At 40.1% G+C, this 20,690-nt stretch overlaps 1 protein-coding gene across 4 annotated transcripts in view; it reads right to left on the bottom strand.

Moving 5' to 3' along the window:
* Nucleotides 1-302: 302 nt before the first annotated feature.
* ZBTB44 (zinc finger and BTB domain containing 44) overlaps nucleotides 303-20,690 on the bottom strand; it is a 36,443-nt gene continuing 16,055 nt past the window's right edge. The window contains exons 2-6 of one of the 4 annotated variants that reach the window (XM_029962094.1): nucleotides 18,685-19,754; nucleotides 14,779-14,863; nucleotides 10,128-10,291; nucleotides 7,528-7,828; nucleotides 303-5,480 (exon numbers count right to left, since the gene is read on the bottom strand). In XM_029962094.1, the coding sequence (XP_029817954.1) occupies nucleotides 5,198-5,480; nucleotides 7,528-7,828; nucleotides 10,128-10,291; nucleotides 14,779-14,863; nucleotides 18,685-19,735 (1,884 nt within the window). In that variant the 5' untranslated portion in view covers nucleotides 19,736-19,754 and the 3' untranslated portion in view covers nucleotides 303-5,197. The remainder of the gene's footprint in view (nucleotides 5,481-7,527; nucleotides 7,829-10,127; nucleotides 10,292-14,778; nucleotides 14,864-18,684; nucleotides 19,755-20,690) is intronic. The other 3 variants (XM_029962091.1, XM_029962092.1, XM_029962093.1) reach the window with 3 other exon arrangements.

Below are 20,690 nucleotides of genomic sequence, written 5' to 3'. Positions count from 1 at the left end.
GCCTAAAAGGGAACATGAGCAGAAGGCAATGTAATACACACTGGAAAGGAAACAGAAATGTGGACTTTATTCTTAATACTCTTTACTCATCTAACTTCTCCAATAATTTATTAATGTGTTTCAAACTACCGTCCTCCCAGTGGCAGCTTCAACACCAGCAAGTTTACCTCACAATCAGCTATTTTGGGACTAATTCTAACCAAAAGGTGTAAGAGAATTTAGTTCTAGTGACAGAGTTGCACCTTCTAACCAAAGGTCCAAACTACTCTGGCAGAGTTAAAGAACGACACGAAGCAAAGATATACTCCATAAAACATTAATATTTTAATGAAAAATCTTAGCTTCATGTTTCTATCCAAAGACACTCAAAACTAGTTTTTCTTCCCTTAATTTTGACCTATAATGGGACCAGTTTGGAGATTTTTATTTTTTTTTGTATTTTGGAACATTTTTTTTTAAAGATTAAACAACCAGGCTAGCAAAAAGGTACCCAATACATACTTTTCTTATATCAAACAAGCTAGTATTTCAATACAATGTAACTATACAGAATATATACATTACACATATGATCACAAAGCAAACACTACAGGCTCAGAACAGATTTGAAAAAACATGATATTCACATTGATTACAATAACTCTAAAAATGATTGTAACGTTGAAACGGCACTTAGTTTACAAAAAAAGTCACAAAAATATATATAGCCACCAAGAACTATGGTTCCTGAAAAATACTAATAGCCAGATAGTATTATATAAAATGTGAAGTGTATTTAAACATCGTATACATTAAAAAACGAAACCAAAACCCAAAAACCAAGTCTGTTAGGTCAATAAACATGCCAAGTAATCAAGCTGTGACCAGCATCAACAAGAGAAGCTGTACTGTGGATGAGATGACTGGATATACGGCTGGTGACTGGAGACTGGCACAGTTAAGGGGGTTTCACTGGTACTAAAATGCACAAAGAAGCCCAACAATAATTTAATTCACATTTTTTCCTCTTTTCCCTTTTCAGGGTTTCACCACAGGGCAGCACCTGGAGTGAAGGCACTGCAGGAACAGGGCGAAGAAGCTGTCCAAGGAGTCGGTGAAGCCAGGGTTACAGGGCAGAATATCAAAGCATGCATCAGCTGAACGAATGGTGAACCAAAATCACTTTCTGGGGACTGCAGCAACCCTCAGGAAGACTGTAGGAACAGTTGCCACACAGGCTGGCAGCATCAGATTCTGCTTTTTTCTAATTAGTGCAACCAGATTTGTAGCTGAGACCTGTGGGACACTGAGTTCCTGTGATAGCACACGTTGAGTTAACAAAAACCCAGAGCAGTAACTACTGTTGCATTAAAATAATTCACATTTGTGGTTTTTTTATGGTACATTTCCTCAAATACTTGGAACCCACTGTATTCACCAGGCATCTCTGATGGGGCTGAGGTACTGTCTGGCCTTGAACCCTCTTATCTGTCATCAAGATGCAATGGGATTTATTATGTCTGTAACTGGAGATGAGAACCCTCCAAAACTTCATTTCAACTAGTAAGCAAAACTCCAACATAATTGAGCTGAATGAAAATTAGCTATTTTCCATACTCTGATGGTGGGGAAGTTGTGGTGGATGTAGGAGCAGCAGGTGCTCCTCCATCTGCATTCTCTCCATCCCTGCAGGGTGCACAAAGCTTATTTTGCATATAAAATGCTTCCTGGTTTGTCTCAGAGAGAGACCAGCACTGTCTCAGAGCTCTCACACCCTGGGCTGGAGGGGGAACCAGCAACCAAGAAGTGACTGAAGCCCTCATATAAAAACTTTAAACCATAGCTTAAAAACGAATAAAATCTTATCCTGCAAAGGACATATAGGGATCATAGTCTTATAAAATATATCTGACTGCATTGGCAGCTATTTCTTTTTTAAAAAGTTTAAATTCACACCTTTATGACTCAAGATCCACGTGAACCCAGAACCATTTTCAAGAACTGAGTCTACTGATCTCTCAGTATGAGAGACTTGCCCATGGTCTCTGTGAGCCTGACAACTGAACTCCAGCTCAAACACCACTCCTGGCTGACTCTGCTTTGAGCAGGAGGCTGAACTACATCACCTCCAGGGTGCCTTCCAATCCCAATTTCCCGGGCCCCTTGTCAAGCAGAAATAATGGATTCGTTTGGGGGAGGAAAAGAAAGAAGACAAAAGAAAATGCAGTCCAGAGTTCAAAACACTCTGACAATGTACTAAAAGGAATTGATGCTTTAGCTTTAATCCCAAGTGTAGTTTAAGGCAAGTTTTTTCTAGCTTAGTTAGGTATCCCTCTCGCTCTATTTGGAATCTAACCACAGTAGCAACAGAAATTGTTTTAAGATGTCCTGTTTTTACACCTCTCTTGTGAAGAACACCAGCATTTCAAAGAACGGAACACTTCCAACAAGTTAGGGAAGAGAAATAAAACGGTATTTGCATTTAAACTGTGTTCATTTCTATGGAGAAAAGAGATATTAACAAGAAACAATTACAAACGGGATAATTAACATGTAAACTCAACTCTAAGCCAACCAAGCAAAATCCTCCAAGAACTCTGTTGTTCCTCCAGTTGAACCAGACAGAGAAGTGAGAACTAAATGAAGATGTTACCCAGAGATTAGGGGGCTGAGAAGATCATATGTAACACCTAGTGCAATAACAGTGAACCCCAGGCCTTGCCTTATACCACAGGGTTAATGATCCTCATTTCTTTCCAAGGAAGAACACATTAGAGCTACAAAAGCTTGTGACTTTTCCCCTTCTCTTTGGCGTTCAGAAAGCACTTTGCCTTCTGACTCAAGATTTTAAGTCTTAAAAATCCAATATCCAGATATGTCATTTGTGTATTTGCTCACCTCCTCCCCAATGAACTCATTACCAAAATACTTAACGGGTGCAAATTATCAGATTCTAACAGAAGGTAATATCCACCACCTTATATCTGACCACCTTTGATTGTTACATCTGTGCAGTTAAGAAATGTGGTTCTGGTGAAGCACTTTTCAGAATCACAAAGGATTCTCAGTTACCTGCATAATACTTGTCAGAAAAAGAAGCGAATTCTGTATTTGAATTCAGTGTCATAGCCCTGTAATTCAGGATAAAGCTCAGCAAAAGGCATTGTCTCATCTCACTGGTTTCTCAGTTACAGAAATCAGAAGTGGAAGAGAAATGGTCTTTAAATTCAGCCCATCACCAGGACTGGGCTAATTCCCAGGACAGCCGCCCAGCAAAAGCATTTCTCCTTCAAGCCCTTTTGAGAAGCCTCACAAAGGTAGACACACGAGAGACTGAATTTGCAGCATGTTTCTAAAACACCCTTTATCTGGGGGAGAACTTCATTCCAGCAACTTGGAAAGTATTTAAATCCCAATGCCTTTCACTCTATTTAAGTAAAATATGTGGGTTTTAACTAAAACACAGCAGAGAAAAATTGCTAAAGTCACTGAAACCCTTTAAGCTCTTTCCAAAAGTCAATAAACTTTTTTCCTCACAAAAGTTGGCTATTAATAGAAAGAACTCGGACCCAGAGAGTATCAGAGCTGCCTAAGCTGCCTGAATACAAATTGATCTGCAATTAATACGACTTTTGTGTCTTGTGTTTCTTCAGGAGCAACCTTTCTCTACTGGTTTCATTTCCTCCTTGTGTTTGCATAAAACAAATCCGGACAGAAAACAACAATTTCCAAAAAATAAGACTTAAAACTAAGGGAGTATTTCATGCCTCTGGAATACTAAGATCAAGCAATACTTACTCGCTCAGCATGTCATCTGTAGGCCATGGGCATTTGGCATCAAACACTGAGTGAACTTCAGAAGCTCTAAGAAAAACCACAAATCTCCTAATGGACTTCCTAATTTAGGTTTCAAAGCAGTACTGGAGTCCAAACAGCCTTGACAAAACAAGACTCACTGCTCTGAAAATCCCACACCTTGAATTTCCAGCTTTTTCTAAATATGGAAAAATGAAATTGCAAATCTTTCAATTTATTGCTTTGCTTGGGCTGTGTGTGTAGCTAGAGTAATGGCCTTTAATAAACCGAGTTGGCAAGGATTTAAAGTGTTTTGAAGCAGGAACAATTCATCATTGCTATATAGGCTTTTTGTAAATAACCCCCTGTTGGTTAGAAAGTTGGCCTTAAAGAGAATTAAATTGCTTGGTTTGTCCAAAACAGGCTAATAAAAGTCTCTGAAACTATACATGCATATGTAGAAATGAAAAAATGTGCAATAATGCACAAAAGAGTTAAATTTTTGCCATCTGTAAACTCTCTCTAGCTAGCTTTCAGATTAGTAAAAATACAGTGTATATGGGAGAGGAAGTGATCAGAACTGCAAATAATCTGGGAAAACCCTCATTTTCCTACATGGTTCCCCATCTACAGATCCAGTCAGGAGATATTTGTCAGGCTTGCATGGATACAACCTTTTCCATGATCCCCAATTCCTGATGCACCATTTTCCACTAACCTTGGCTGGGCAGATCTGGACAGGCTATTTGATCAAGTACTTTCTAAAAGCACTGGAATAGAAGAAGTAGGGACACCTGGCACGATTCACTTGGTTTGTGAAAACTGATTAATCTGAGATGGGAAGGGATAATGTGTTTTGAAGAAGTCTGTGACTGTTAAGTCTCAAAACTACTCACCATTGCCAAGCACAGGGGCACAGTGAGAGCTTTGAAAACCAGCAGGCACAGATAGGAAGTGTCATTTTTTTATGCACAAGATTAAAGCATACACTCAAAACTGTTCAATCATGATTTCCAATGCATCCTTTTGTTTGTCATTTGAAAAAGGTTTCCTCTGATTTCTTGCCTTTAACCAGAGGGTCTGCAGAAGCAAGAGAAACTTAATGAGCTGCTATAACTGTGGAAGAAGGAATAGTTAAAGTGATCTGAATCAGTTGTTCTTCTTTAGAAGTGTATCACAGCTTCCATGATGTTCTGACAAGATCTTTTTTTTTTGTGCAATCAGTCTTAAATATTTTCACAGAAGTGATCATTCAGTCATGAAAAATAATGAAACATCTGTTGCAGTTTCCTGTTTAAAGCGTAGCTTACAAAGTAAAAAGGGGAAAATCTCCCCACTTTTTTTGTTTAAAAATATTAAATTAAAATGTACAGGACCAAACACAGGCACTTTCCAAAGAACAAAAGTGAAACCAAGCCATGAATTATTCGATAGTGATGGATGACAGCTCCGATTTGGGAGGGTCACCTGCAGCTGCCTCAGCAGTGGCGTTAGTCTTTGGCTGCTCTGGCACATCTTCTTCCTTTTCTGCCAACCCACCCAGAGACCCCAAGGGGAAAGTGCTTTCACAATTCTGAGTTGACGACACCTGTGAAATGACAGGCATTTGGACAGAAGAGTTGCTTTCAAAGCCATGCTCCCCTAGCTCATACTGCCCGAGGGTCTCCTCTTGCTCCTGGTTTAAGTAGTCCGGTACTAGGAAGTCACTAGAAGAGGGGCAAAGGACAGAAGAGAAATGTCATTTCTCACACAAACATCAGCAGTATCAGTTTCTTTGTATCAGTTACATCATACAAGCTACACACTGAGAACAAAGATGTTCATTTCACACTGCTGCAAGAACATGGCAGTGACATGCTCCCCCAAGCACTATAACCTGCTTCTCATTTCTACACACAGAGAATTTATTCAATGGCATCTATTTTGCAGCTGTATTTCCTACACAGCAACTTCTTGTTACTTAGACTGTATCACCTTGATGAGAATGAAAGTTAATGTCTGGAACATCACATGGCACTGAAAACCTCACTGAAGAAACGGAGCACTCAGCCTTTAAAAATAGAAGCATAAATGAGTTCAGCAGTGGGAAAATGTGGGCCTTTCCCACCTCAGAGGTAAATCCACCCTAGACCAGCAGCAGCATTTCCTTTGGAGTGGACAGGCTGGAAGCAGCAAGGGCTCTGCAGAAGACAGAGCTGCAGTGGGAGATTGTGATGCCAACACATCACAGTGCCAGGAAAAGCACAGAATTGCCTCTCTTTCCCCTTTCACTCCTAAGACAACACTTCTGTAACGTACTTTTACCAGCTGAGGGCTGAGCGGATCCAAAGAAAACCTACCAAACTCCCCAGTAGTATTTTCATGGCATGAGGACATATGAAAAATAAATTTTTTTTGCACATTTTCAACACCAGGCATGAAGTCTGTACTTGAGACAAACATATATATCTATTACATATATGCGTGTTTGTATGCTTTGGTTCCTCCTGGCAATAATCGAGTTAAAAGCAGTCCTTAAATGACAGCAGCATTCACTGCTTCAACTTGAACTCACAATCAACTATGCTAAACTGGTGTTTGTCAATTCAAACTGAAGGAAGGGCTATAGGCAGCTAAAATCACACCCTTTAATCTGACTTTAATTTGACAATGCAGTGCTTACCACAACCAGAGTTTGGTTTTGGCCCGAGAGCCAAGAACAAGAACTGCGTAAGCCCACAGATATGAAGCACTTGTACTTTTATACAATATTCTGCTGGAAAAAACAGTAACAGGTTTTCCTGGTTTTTTTGCAATGTTTTCATCCTATGTCACCTCTGAGTTAATCAAACAGAACAAAATACTGAAATGTTTTGTAGGGGAAAAAGAATAATGTCTGGAAATCAGGAAGAGTGGGACTGTGATGCTGTAACTTTTAGAAGATACTTCTTTTGCGCTGCTGAAGGCAGATGACTTACGCACACCAAGCTGCATTCTCTCTGTAGAGTGAAACTCTATAAGTGATCAACTCTCTATAGGTTTAAGAGCTGGGAGACCTTTGTCTTCAATTTTCCTCATCCAACTTTTGTATTTTATATCTCAAATCCCAACTAATATATTTATATCAATAAAAGAATACAGTGCTGGTCTGATGCCTCAGAACCCTTTTCACAGTCTTTAGCAAAGTGCATTTGTGAGATATGCCCAGTCTTTTGTGCCCTGATAGAAAATGTTCAAGTGGTCCTTAGTATTGCCAACTCTATTAGTCTAATAATTTAGTAATGTTACCTAGAAAATGAAAGAGGGTATGGAGTCATACAATCTTTCCACAATATCAAGCAAGTACTTACAATGAAGCAATAAATCTGTGCCCTATGTAAGCGAACAGGCTACGTACAAGATTTTAAATAGAAAATTATTTACAGAACTCCATGGATGCTGTAGTATAGAACACTATGGCTTCACACCATTAGCCTGGCCATAGATACTATTGAAAAGAGAAATTAAGTAGCTCAGAAGCATCCTCTGCATATCCCTGGGTTCTTCAGTGCCCTCCTATAGAGCTCACATGCTGTAAGACAGATCAGACACAACCGAGAGTGGCACAGGAATCAATCTGACTGGAATTAGCTGGCAACCTGAGGAGAGGCACAGTAGGCTGCCCTGAAAGCAGGAAATGATGATTTGGGGGGGGTGGAGGAAATAAAGGAGAAAAAAAGCAAAAAAAAAAAAAAAAAGCAAGTTTCCCTGTTAGGTTTTTGCTGTGCACCTCACCTGCTCTGGAAGTAGTTTGCTAGCTCTGATGCTTCATGGTTCAAGCTCCTCAGGTGAACGATTAAATTTCCAGAGTTGGTGAACATGGCGCCACATGTTTTGCACTCGTAAATCCGAGGCTTGCGGATAATGTGCCGGGAAACCCGCATGTGGTGTTTATATTCCCCGAAGGAAGTGAAAGTGGCACTACATATCTGGCAGCGGAAACAGCGTTTACCTTCGTGCTTCAGGCGATGCATCTTGAGCGAGTAAGCGCGGGTGAACTTTTTCCCACAGCGGTCACACTGAAAGGGTTTAATGCCTGTGGGAGAGAGAGCACAGACATGTCACCTTTTGGAACCACAGGGCACAGGCAAAATCCTTCAGGAATTCTACAGCAGCTCTCAGAGAAGCCCTGTTTTGGGAAGAGATTCCCTGGTTAACTTGAAAATGGCAGGAACAATGAGGATGGAGCTGCACTTGAAACAACCTAGAAAAATAGGAATTAAGGAGCCCAGCCCAGAGCAACATCAATCTCTGTTTAGATACTGCTGCAACTGGCTCCAAATGGCAATTCAGACCATCTTTAGGTGGATAACCCTCTACAGGGTTCTCCAACCTAACTTTCTCCATTTCCTAAGTGTGACCTCCATAGTCTCCGTCCCCACGGTTTAAACTGAGCACATGGTTAAGACCCTGAGGCACAGCCAACATGGATCTGATGCCGCTGCCATCTCAAACCACCTTTGATCTCCTTTGATCTCAGGAGATTCTTGTGCCAGACTGGTTCCCAACAATGCAATTATCAGCCTAACCTTAATTAATTGCAATGTTTTTCTCTGGCTGCCTCTGGCCTCAGAGAAGTGTTCTGACAGGGGGACTGTGTGCACACGGATGCCCCTGTAATGCAGCAGGAATGGTGATAAAAAGGGGAAGCAACAGCCTTTATACTGCGTGGGAACCTTGCTATACAAGCATTTTCAGCAACTTTGCATGACAGACAGCTCTCTAAGACAATTTAGCTTCATGCCCCTCTTTTTCTTTTCTTGTATTAATTTAGAAATTCAGTTACTAGTTCATTTTTCATTTCTTACCCTAAAACATACGAGCTCTGCAACATGCTGCAGTGGCTGAGTGTGCAATCACACCCAAACAGAAGTATTACAACATAATGGTCTGAACCACCAAAAACTTCAGATTTAATAAAAAGTCTGAACTCCAGAAAGTGGGGAAATCCAAACATGAGGCCAAGAATCTGCAATATGGAGCTCTATTCATAATAGGGCTGTCAAGGAATAAAAAAGGTTTTTTCAAAAGGCTCAATGTGCATCAGCCCGAGCTGTTATTTCCCAGGTCTTTCAGTCTGCTTTCCTTATGTTCAAAGCAGGAGCTGAACTTTTAATTGGGGCTTTTAGACAGAGAAACCTGTAGTTAACGTTACACTAAAATGCCCTGTTAAGCATGTGAAAACAAGTTAATACACCAGAATACGGGCTGGTGGAGCTCAAACTTTTCACGCTCTCCTACTGTCCAAGGGCATCTATTTCCTCTGGAAGTTTGAGGAAAATCTCTTCAGTCATTTTGCTCATGAGAAAACACTTCCAACATTTACAAGCTTTGAGAGTTTCTTCTGCATGTTAATTACTCTAAAACAGTAAAAATCTCTCCCAACTTTGCCCAGGAGTTCCAAGTTGACAGGTTGGCCAGAGATGCTTTGCTGTCAGACTTTTAACAACAGGCTTTGGATAATTTCACATTTGATACGCCGACAGAGTTTGCTTTTTTAATATTAAACACATATATGGTCATCTTGCTTGAAGGGATTTGACAAATAATTGCTGACAGGGAAAAAATTATACCTTGACAGTTGTTGCTCTGCCCCAAAATGGTACATCCTGTGTGTGCAAGTAAGAGTCAGGCTCAAAGCAGGAGATGCTAAACCATGAAGTTTAGTGCCCAAGAGGAAAAACTCTTTAATATTCCCTTTATTCATTCAAATGTCAATGCTACTGTCAGATAATGCTGACAAGTCTTGACAACACCAATAGCAAAGACACTGAGATATCAAGCTTGGTTACAAATCAAAATGAATGCATCAATCTGGGGATCAAGGCTCAGAGGAGGCATTCACACAAAACTCTGTACTATCTGCAGGAGCTAAATTGATTAGCAAACCAATTCAGTTGTCCTGCAATCCCTCCAAAAACCCTGAGATCCAAAGGCACATAACTTTCTTCAGTGCAAGGATAGATAATATTTTCTTATGGCTGCAAGTCTCCTCTAAAACACAGCAGACAATTACAACACATCAGAGGAAGAATTTCAACCTACATCACTTCTTTTGTATAATAAAAAAGCCAAGTATACTGTATTTCATCTCAAATCTTTATCATGAAAATGCCTTATCCTGATGAGTTTCAGGCAATCAGATCCACACAAATGCTAATCATCCCTAAGCAGAGCTATCAGTCAGACTCCATGGATCAAAACAAGCATTCAACTAGACATATCTCTACTCAGTCTTGCTGAAATCAGATCTCAAGGAGGTGAGTAAAAAACCTGCATTATTACATTTGCTGCACAGCGAGGCTATAAATGAGGAATTGCTGGGAATTTCTCACCTGAGTGGATAAGCATGTGTTGTTTTAGATTCTGAATGCGAGTGAAGCGGACCCCGCAGGTGGGACACTGAAAGGGTCTGTCGGGACCGTTGGGGCTGGGCCTCTCTGTGCTGCTGGTGGAAGGAGCAATGTAGAGTTGGTAGGGATACTGAACGTTCTCCAGACTACAAAGAAAAAAGGCACTGATTTACAGGCACGCCAGAGAAATAACCATGGAAATCTGAACCTTGAGCACATTTGTATGAGGAGAAGAGACTGGCGCGTCACATTTGAAATCTCTCTTTATGCTGGAAATCTCTGTCTCTACAGCAATGTCTGACCTACACCTGAAATCTTACAGTCACTGACTCTGCACATCTGAACAAACCCTCAGGGAACAGCCTCTGACTTGTGTTTTCTTTGGGCAACAGGCCTGAGCACAGCTGCAAACTGAACTTTATTTTCCAGGCATGGGCATTTTCTCAGGCGTATCGATGACTTGCAATCAGCAAACAGTCCCTGAGGAAGAGTTTAAAGAGCTGAGTAAATTGAAAGCAAAGGAGTATTTTGCAGTTTCAGTGGTATTTACAAATGAAATTGCAGCCAATTCATTTTTCATTTCAATCCAAGTTCCATGAACAAATATTAGTATCTACAATTACATATTTCTGAGTTTAAAATATTAATCTCATGAATCAATACTTGCTCCTTGTCTGATTCAAACAGCTCCAGCGCTGTGTTTAGAAAACAGCACACAGGCTGTAATAGGAACAATTTAACTTTCAAAGTAATTTATTTAAAACTGACTAATTGCTCCTACATAGCCTCTAGTTGCAAACTGTTTAAGAGAACTACAATTCCCTTGCTAATCCAAGTCCTCTGGCAAGGAACTTGCTAAAGGGCACAGTGAAATAAAAACAAATCTGCTGGTACAAACAGAGGTACAATGACAATTTGTACTTACCTGAGGTTTCCATTCCCTGAGCATTAAGGTCTATATTTTTTGTTACAATAGATATTTCAGCTTGCTCAGAGCCTACAGGAAGATCAGACATCACTGGCAGCAGGGAACTGCTCTGACCCGGAACATTCATTCTGTGGTCAGAACACTGCAATTTTAGCTTTACCAAACCATAGTGTCTAAAATGTCCTTAGAAAAGAGTACAATGATGTCTCCTGTCACAGTTAGAAAGTCTCCCTTACTGAGGGAATCCTTGCACCTCGAGCCCAGAGGGCTGGTTTCCAGGTCAGGCTGGATTTGTGGACTTCTAACATTCAGAGGAATGAAACGTGCACTTTGCACAAATACATTTCCCTACACATCACACAGACCTTCACAGAGCAGATCAGCACAGAAAGACAAGAAGCAGAATCATCTCTTTAAAATCAATACCTAAATTGTCTTTATCTGCTCTGGAAATGGATGCCAATTCAACTGTGAGGACAGGGGCTATCTGTCGGAGGGCAGTGATGGGTCTCAGAAGCAAAATTTATCTGGAGACACCAGGTACACAAGATGAAGCAATTTCCTGCAGGAGTTGAGTATCACTCAGTCTGTAAAACCCATAAGGATTTCTGGTCTCATATGGAATTGGAATAATATTTGCTCTGTAGAAGAAATTTTATCGTTCTTCACTTCTTTTTATACACAGAGAGCTGATGGAAAAAAGAGATGCTGACAGACTTGTTGCTCTCTGATAAAGGGAATACTTGCAAGAGGGAAGTTACCAGCTCATGTCCTGGGCTTGGCAGAAAGAACGTAGCTCACTGCCACTTTGGGAGCTAAAAAAGCCAGTTGAGGGGTTTTGAAATAAATATAAATATACATTCTGATTTTTCTCACAGAATTTCTGACCAACTCTGGCACTCCTGTTCCTCTTTGTGAACAGATCACTGGATAAAGAACAGACACACAGGTAGTGTGCTCAAATAAGAATTATATTTGGGTTTTGTGACATGTTCCTGAGGTCCCTCCTCCCTCATTCCTGCATTAGGGCACCGTGAAGAGGCAAAAGCACATTGTGCTCCTGCAAGCTCTCTCAGGAGACACTCAAACTAGGGTAGAAATGAGGAGCCACAGCTCTCTTTTTGTTTCCAGCTTTGTCAGGCTCTCTCACCCTCAAGGCCTATACTGGTGCCACCTTCTCTGCCATTGAAGGAGAATGGGCACAACTGCCTAAAAGAAATTTAAAATAAAGTTTGGTTTTATTCTCTATAAAACCTGATGAGGGGGGGCTGGTTAAAGCAGATCCAATGGGAATCATGAGGCTCTCCAGCTACCAGTGACAGGCTTGTCTTTCCCATGCTCATAATGCAAGCAAGATGAAATACCTACTGGTGACATAGCTTAGAGATGATACTGGAAACACACCCAGATTTTCTCTCCCCTGCTTCTTTTCCACAAGTACTCAATTTTTCATGACTTGTCATAGATGTGGCATTTAACAGTTGAGATTTGTCTGACATCTCTGAGAATTTCTGTATTAGCTACAGAAAAACATAGGTTTCAAATGTTTTCACTGAAATATTCTGCTTGCAATTTTTTCTTCTTTCCACCAAGAGATTACACACATATTTAATTATGCAGAACTAAACTCAGAAAAATGTGAATGCCAAAATGCTCAGTGAGCCTAGAAATGTTCTCTATTTGTAAATAACAATTATTATAGAAATGTGGGGGTTCTCATTTTATTGATCGGAAACCTTTCATAACTGAGTCCTTGCAACTCCTTTTAAATACAGCCACGAACTGATACACAGACCAACTATTAAATCAGCTGAATTACAGATCTATGTTAGAAAGTGATTTACAATCCGAACGTGAAATATCAGAGAAAGAATAGATCAGACTTCACTGTGAAACAGTAATTTTAATACTTAACAGATTCCTATGTGTCTATTAAGCTGACAATTACATGTGACCTGGTGTTTATGAAACACTGATTATAGAGGAGGCCAAATTAATGATGTTAATTATTTAAGAGAGAAACTCAAGAGATAAGACATTTTAGATTTTGAAATATTTATGATTCTTTCCACAGTGGTAAGGATGTAATATTTAGAATTTTAAATGGACTAGTCTACTGCTTTGTTTTAGGAATATAAATATATAAATTATATTTTTCAATATAAATTTGCATTGGCCACTCACAACTGATTTTGACATTTTGAGAATCTCTATTAGTAAGGAAATGTACAACCTGGACTTAAACTAAAGGTGTATTAAAAAAAACCCAACAAAACCAAAATAGAGGGAGATTTTCTCCATCTTGGAATAAGCACAGCCTTGGCACTTTCATTTGAATTTACAAAACAAATCACTTGGTAGAAAATCTTTGTTATGGAGTCTGAAATTCCCATAACTGTCAGTTCAATTGTTTTATAAACAAGGTGCAAATTCTAGTTCATTTTGCTGATGCTTCTGTCATTCTGAGAATAATTATTTTCAAATTTGGGCATAAATGAAGGAAAATACTCTTTCCTCCTCTGCATGGAAGAGATCTTTTAGTGAGAATTTTCAGTGCATTTAAAGAATTTTATATCTTTTGGATTTTCAAGGCAGTTTGCGCTTGCAACTGTGCAATTTTATAGGAAATTTCTGAAATAATCCAGTGCTGAATATATGAGTCCACTTGACTTAACAATTACAGCTTTAAAAACCTGGATTAGTTCTAATGCAACATGTGCTCCTACTATTAATTCAATCTAAGTGCTGGGTGTTATTTTTATACTGAGGTTTGTTAGCAGATAGATAAAATCTTCCATACAAAAAACTCTTATCTAAGCAGTTATTTTCCCTTTTTAATCCTACAATGGGACAGGTTTTAGATGAAAATGGCAGGAAAGATTTTTATGAGCTATGAAAATGCAGTTCTTGGTTGTTATCTCTGTAGGGAGCTTCACTTGACACAATTTCTGGAACACTCCCAAAGGTTCACACTTCTTCCACAGACCCAGTTATCTGACAAAACACTGCAAAAGCCAGTTTGAAAAAATGTGCTTAGGAAGGGCATAACTAAGAAATAGAAGTCAAAGCAGTTGTGTGTACTCCTGTATGCCATCCCTTGGCTCTAACAGAATTATGATATATCTTTGACCAAACAGACCTGTTTTAGATTGATTTTCTCTGCCAGTCTTTCCTTATAAGGGATTCCCTTAATAAATCACTCAGCTCAACACAGCAAAGGCTGCCAAATATTTACAGCAAGTGACATACAGCATTTTGGTAAGAAGCTACAGGCAGAGAGTTTGGGAAAGGAGATTTAAGGCTGTTATGTGGTTTATGGCAGTAGTGACGTCTAGTGAAGTCAGGACCAGGTCCTTGTTTTCAGTTTGCTGCTTTTGGGGCTGTGTGGCAGCTTTAGTATGCATGTTTCACAGTAAAGGGGTTTTTCTGAATTTATTAATAAAGAGCAGTGATGAAGAAACAGCAAAACCATGAATATCTTTCTTCACCAGTGCTTCCTGGAGACAGAGAGGAAATGAAAAGCAAATTCTGACTTTCATCACCTACATTCTCCTAAAGCATCTACCCTTCCAGAAGTTGATTGTACTCTGAGCAACACAGAGAATTAGATGTGGGAACAACCAAACATTGTGGAATTAAGGGTGTGAGGGCTAATTACAGCCTAGCACTTGTGCAGGACACTCTGCACCCTGGGTTGGTACATACCGATCGTCATCGTCTGCGTGAGCGTTGGTGCCAGAGCTGCTTTGGAGTGTGGGCAACCCCTCCGTAACTCCCTCATCTATGGAGCCTAGGAGAGAAAAGGGCAAGTTAATGCAAATACCTGTTCAAAAAGGGATGGGGGGCATGGAAATACACAACAAGCTTGCTTTCCCAATCTCTGATAGATGCTACTGGTGATAACAGAATGAAATTGCCTTGGGAAAGTCATTTAGAACACTCAGAAGAATCCTGTTCCCAGTCAGCTTCTCCTCTACTCAGATTAGTTACTAAACTGACAACTCAACAAAGGACACATATTTGGCACACCTGGAAAATGGAAAGGTTAAATATAGCCAGTTTTCAAAACCCATCCAGTACTAGAACTGTAAAACAGAAAAGTTACATTCACCTAAAGGGACTACAGCAATATTCAAGACTTCTTGAGCAATAAAGACTTCAAACCTGCTACACTACATGGCTTTTGGGATCCAAATATTCCATAAATATATCAATTGATAATGCCTTCATTTAATGATAAGCCTCTGAGACAGGAAGAACCCTCTGAGAAATTAGAAATGCAACACAAAAAAGACCAAACACCTGTTTGTAAGAGAAATGTACATACAAAATCACTCCAGAGCTCTGTTTAGTGCACCAACATTTGAGAAAATGGAGTTCAATGAGTCTGGGAACAGAATCCGAGGGAAAAGAAGCACTAAAACAAAACCACAACTTCATTCATCTCATATGGCTGTTGCTCAGCTGGCCTCCCTCATCACCACCAGGAGTTTGGCCAAACGGTCCCTGGATCTCTACCACTGAATCCATAGGAGACAAGATGGGAAAGGAGATTTCTCTCCCTACACCACCATCTTGAGAACAAGCAAAGTTTAGGACAGTGGTGGGAGATGTTCTTGCTGCTGTGGTAAAAATAATTCTACTTCCTAAGAGAGTGGTATGTGAGCAATCTGAATTTGGGAACCCTAAAGCTCACTAGGAAAATCAAATAGCATTGGGTTTACAATGGCAAGTGTCAGACCGAATGGAAAACCAAAGAGAAGGAACAAAGACATGGAAAGTGAGGCAGAAAATATGCATATTCTGCCAAAAAGAATGAAAGATCTTTCCTGAAGTGAAAGATTCCTGTCTTAATGTGATACCATGTTATGGGGCCAGTGACAGGAGGAAAATGGCATCTCTGGAAGTTTTACGAATCAAAATTTTTAATTTTGTTAAGAGTTGACAACCTATATTTGGGAAATTCATCAACTGTGCAATCTATAAAGTTACAAAAGTTAATCCCATTTTGATTTATCCTTCTTTCTCATGAAATACTTAACTTGAAGTCTACTGAAAAATAAGCCCAACTGCTCTTAGGTTTAGTTTTATGCCTTCACCTCTCAAATGCCAACAGCGCTAATGAGTTATGAAAACATCTTCTCAGATACAGCTATTGTTGTAACCATAATAACTTACTTATCAAGGCCCTGCTCCATGTTTCCTTTCGTATTATAAAGTGCTTCCAAATATAATAAATTGCAAACGAACAATTCTTGAAATTGCCCAAAGAGTGAGTAAGAGCTTTTTGCGATATCAGAGAGAGAAGTAGGAATGCTTTTATAAATGCACTATAAAACACTGAGATAAATATATGCAATTATACCAGGAAAATACATTCAGGGAAGAGAAAGCTGTATTTTAACACATCTTGCTGCCTCCACTTATTATTCTTACATTACTGCATGAAGAAAGACATCTTTGGGAGGTAAAAAGTGCCTTCTGGCTACCAAGTGTGCTGTTTCACATATTAGGTACATGTCCACTGTGCTAAAAAGGAAGAGCACTGTTTCTCTTTAGAGCAAAATCGTGAATAAAAACCATTCTGAGGGTGGTTATTATGCAAAGGCCACTAAATATTCATTCGAACATATTCAAAGAGCAGATTTGTACTTTAAAGATTTTGCCCTGGCACATTTTAATTCTCTCTGCAGCTGTTTTAAGGCAGAACATGCTGTACTAACACCAGTGACAGATTTAAGTTTAATATTATAATCATTAAGGCCTGAGATCCCCTACCCTACCTACTACTTTTCAAAGTATTTTTTGTTTAACACTGATTGTGCTAGAAGTTGAGATTTCATAGCATTCAGTGGCACCTAACTCTCTCCAGTTCAGCCCCAGTCTCATACTTCCATTTCCCAATTCAAGCTGCCTTTGAAATACAATTTTTCTGACACTTCTAACTCTGAGAGATGCCCTCCAAAAACTTCTACAGGTTATTTACTACTCATCTGTAATCCTGAGTATACACCCAATTTGTCCTTTTAAGCTGTCTGGGCATGATATATGTCTTAAATGTATAAATAAGTATCACCGATATGGTATTTTTAACTTTCCCTAATCATTATTTTTACTTGTTCTATTTTGCCTCTGCTGATACAATTATGCTGATGAGATAATTTGCATGCCTTATCACATGGCCCCGACAAGACCTTTCTGAAGTTCTGACTATAATGAGTTACAAACTGAATCAAACAAAACCTGTTCTTGAACAAGGACCGCTTTTCCTGGTAAACTACCGGCAAACAAAGCTTTTTTAAAAAATATATTTTTAATTTATCCACTATTTTGGCAAGCTACATTTAAAGATTTATAAACTATAAGATAGAAACTAAGCAAAGGTAAACAGCCCTGTCTCCAGTAAATAAAACATTTTCAGTTGGAAAAAGCATTACAATCTAAAATATCAATGTATGAGCTACACGAACTGGGGAACAATTCGACAGCAAAGGATGGTATAAGTAGGAAATATTTTCATTTCTTTTTAGTATTACTTGAATATTTCAACAGCACTTACTGTATTGCAATCCTGGAAGGGTCAGACTGATCTCACTTTCTCCAGAGAAGGTAAGTGTTACACTGACCAAAACCAAACAAATAATGCTACCAGGCTACATTTATTTACCTCCCTGTAGTTTATTTATTTAATTAACTGGAGCAGCCTTTCATGTACATATTATTTGAATGAAGCAGAGCAGTCTGCAAATAAAACAGGCTTTATTAAAGATACTTCAGCAAAAAAACTCTACCAAGCACAGGTCAAGCCACATAACTGAGAATAAAATAGCTGACTTAGGTAAAATTTTGGTAATTAAACTAGAAACATTGCAAACCCTCTTACCTTCTGACTTCCTAAAAGCCATTCAATGCATTCTGTGAGCAGAGGAAAAAAGGGATTGTTCCAGTAACCTTTAAGTATTAGCTACTAATAAAAAACAGCCTGCTAGAAGAACCCAAAACTGGCTTCAAATTATCTTTCATGGAAAAAAAAAGGATTCTCTCAGCAACTGGCAGCATTTGAAGAAGCAACTTGAGAATCAAATCCCCCAAAAATGGAAAGATTCTCAATATTATGATTGTGTGGTTTTATTTTTGTCTGGGGCATTAAGACGACAGTGTTTCACCACTTATTTTGCAAATCCTCTTACAAAGGCTCTCTGTCACAATTATACACGATTTGATGTCTGATGCAAAGTCCTGTGGTAACCCCTTATGGCTACAGGCACAAGCCTTTCAGATCTGGTGTTGCGGCTCAGCTGAGATCAGTGTCTTTTTGACACTAATGAAAGCAGAATTAGTTCCCTCAGTTAGGGAACTAGAGGTAAAATGGAGTTATCAACCTCTGCTGAATGAGGAGGGCTTACCTTTCTCAGCTGCCTTCTAAAAGTTATTTAAAGAACTCCAAGTTTATAAGTAACATTTCATGAAACAGGGGAAAAAAGGCCATTTCACTGAATTAAAGCATAAAAACTCACAAGGCAGGTTTCCTCCAGTAAAATCCCAGGTGCACACGTGCCTATCAGAGGCTTTTCTGTACATACTCATACCTAAGGCCAGAAATGGTCGTACCTATGGATGAAGACTGTGGGCTGATCAGGAGATCCTCCTGCACTTGCTCACTCCCCGGGACTGTCTGCTGATCGCTCAGGGAGCTCTGGGAAGCGCTCACGGGCTGTGACACCTCCTCGTGCACCTCCTCGTCGCTCAGCCTTTCCACCTTGACTCGCACGTCCTCCTCGATCACCAGGGGAGAACTGGCTTTGGTGCTCTCACAAGTCACGTAATCCGCCATTCTCCGGTTGGACTCGGAGGGCCCAGGCATTTCCAAAGTCCGTGAGTTCTCCGCCTGCTTCACCTTTTCCGACTGAAGTCTTCGATCGATTCCAAAAGGAAAAGTCCAGGGAAAAGCTAAGGACGAGTCTACGGGCTGGTTTCTGGACTCCGGGTAGGAAGTTGAGGGATTGAGCACTTGGGGGGAGCTGGTTTGTGTGTTGCATTTGAGGGGGCTCTCAGGAGACATAACGATGTAGCTTTTGCGCTTCCTCCGTGACTCCCGGCACACAGGGATGGTTCTCTCCACCACGCTGCACTCAGAGGAGACGGGGGAAAGGCTGCCATCGCGAGAGGTGAAATTGCAGTTTGCACTGTTCTCCTGCCCTGCATCCAGCACCTTCTCCTGCTGGCTGTTGGGCGTGTTCCACAAAATGCTGGACTTCATGAACTCAGAGCACGTGCTGGCCACGCTGAACATCTGCATGTAGCTGGCTGCAGCCAGCACGTCAATGATGTTCTCCGTGTTGATGGACAGCGTTGCCGTGTAAGCGTATTCCAGCAGTGGGATGAACCCGGTCACAGTCACATGGTGCAGGTCCAACACGCTCTTGCTCTCGTCCTCTGCTTGGCCCACAAGTTTGGAGCGGAAGAAGTCGCTGCAGGCCGCCAGGACCACCTTGTGCGCCCTGAAGATCTTGTCCTGGACACGGATGGTGATATCACAGAAGTGCCCATCGTTGCGGAGCATGTTCAGCTTCCCCAGCATCTCCTGACTGTGAGCAGGGGAGTTATGAGTGAATGTTTTAACACCCATTTTTAGATGGTTCTCCCAGCGTTCTTCCCACATACAAGAGATCACAGGTGTCCTGGAACAAAGAGGAAAACTGTCATTTTCATGTCAGAAAGCGGAAGTCAAGTGGCTTTCTAAGACTCTGTAAGAAGAAAATTCAACCAAATTCTTTCAGATCAGTTTTTTCTAGGATCCAGATTGTGCGAGTAATTCTACAGAAATGCAATTACTTACTTGCAATTTTCATAAACATGGATCAAATTATTTGCAGTCTATCCTTATATATATATCTCTATATATATCTCCCTATATCTATCTCTCTATACGTATATAATAAATAACCCCTGTATTTCTTGCTACTGCCCACTCAAAACCAAATGCCCAACACACTTCAAAGAAATGTTTGCAATATTAAAACAAAAGCATTTTTTTTAACTAACAGTGAGTAGAAACCTGGGCCCAGGAAACTCTTGCTCACAGTTCTTAAACCTGACAGAGTGTTGAATGTTTCTTTTAAGTGGAAAAGACGTCAGCTTGGGTCAACTTACAAGTGTGCAGGAGCAAGTAAATCTCCCAGAGATCGTATTTAATTCCAGAAAAGCTTTAGAGAAACTACAATGTGAATTTCCAGAGGCCAGAGTTCAAGCTGGTAAACATAAAACAACAGCTGCCAATAGCTCTGTTTTCCTGCTGCAGTGCAGGTACCGATTGCCTAAAGCTGCTTTTAATAAACAGTTTTGGACTAGGGTGAGGAGTTATTGAAAATTCCTTCAGAAACACAATGCATTAGAAACCTCAAAGGAAAGTTTAAGTCTCAATCAAATACATACATATTGATTTTATATGTGTGATAAATAATACAAGGAGGGCAACTTTTTTCTTCTGACAATAAAAACCTCCCTTCTTTGGGTTCTCTCCATGTGGGAGCAAATGTTTGTGTTTTGTGCAAGATTGGGAGGTGTGACCCACACTGGTTGCAAATTTTAGGGCTGCAGCAGCCTCTAAAAAATAA

This window comes from Manacus vitellinus, unplaced genomic scaffold (genome assembly GCF_001715985.3).
Source record: "Manacus vitellinus isolate BGI_N305 unplaced genomic scaffold, ASM171598v3 scaffold_41_pilon, whole genome shotgun sequence".
Classification (NCBI taxonomy): domain Eukaryota; kingdom Metazoa; phylum Chordata; class Aves; order Passeriformes; family Pipridae; genus Manacus; species Manacus vitellinus.
The sequence above is the reverse complement of the archived record's forward strand: the minus strand, read 5'-3'. Positions and strand labels throughout refer to the sequence as shown.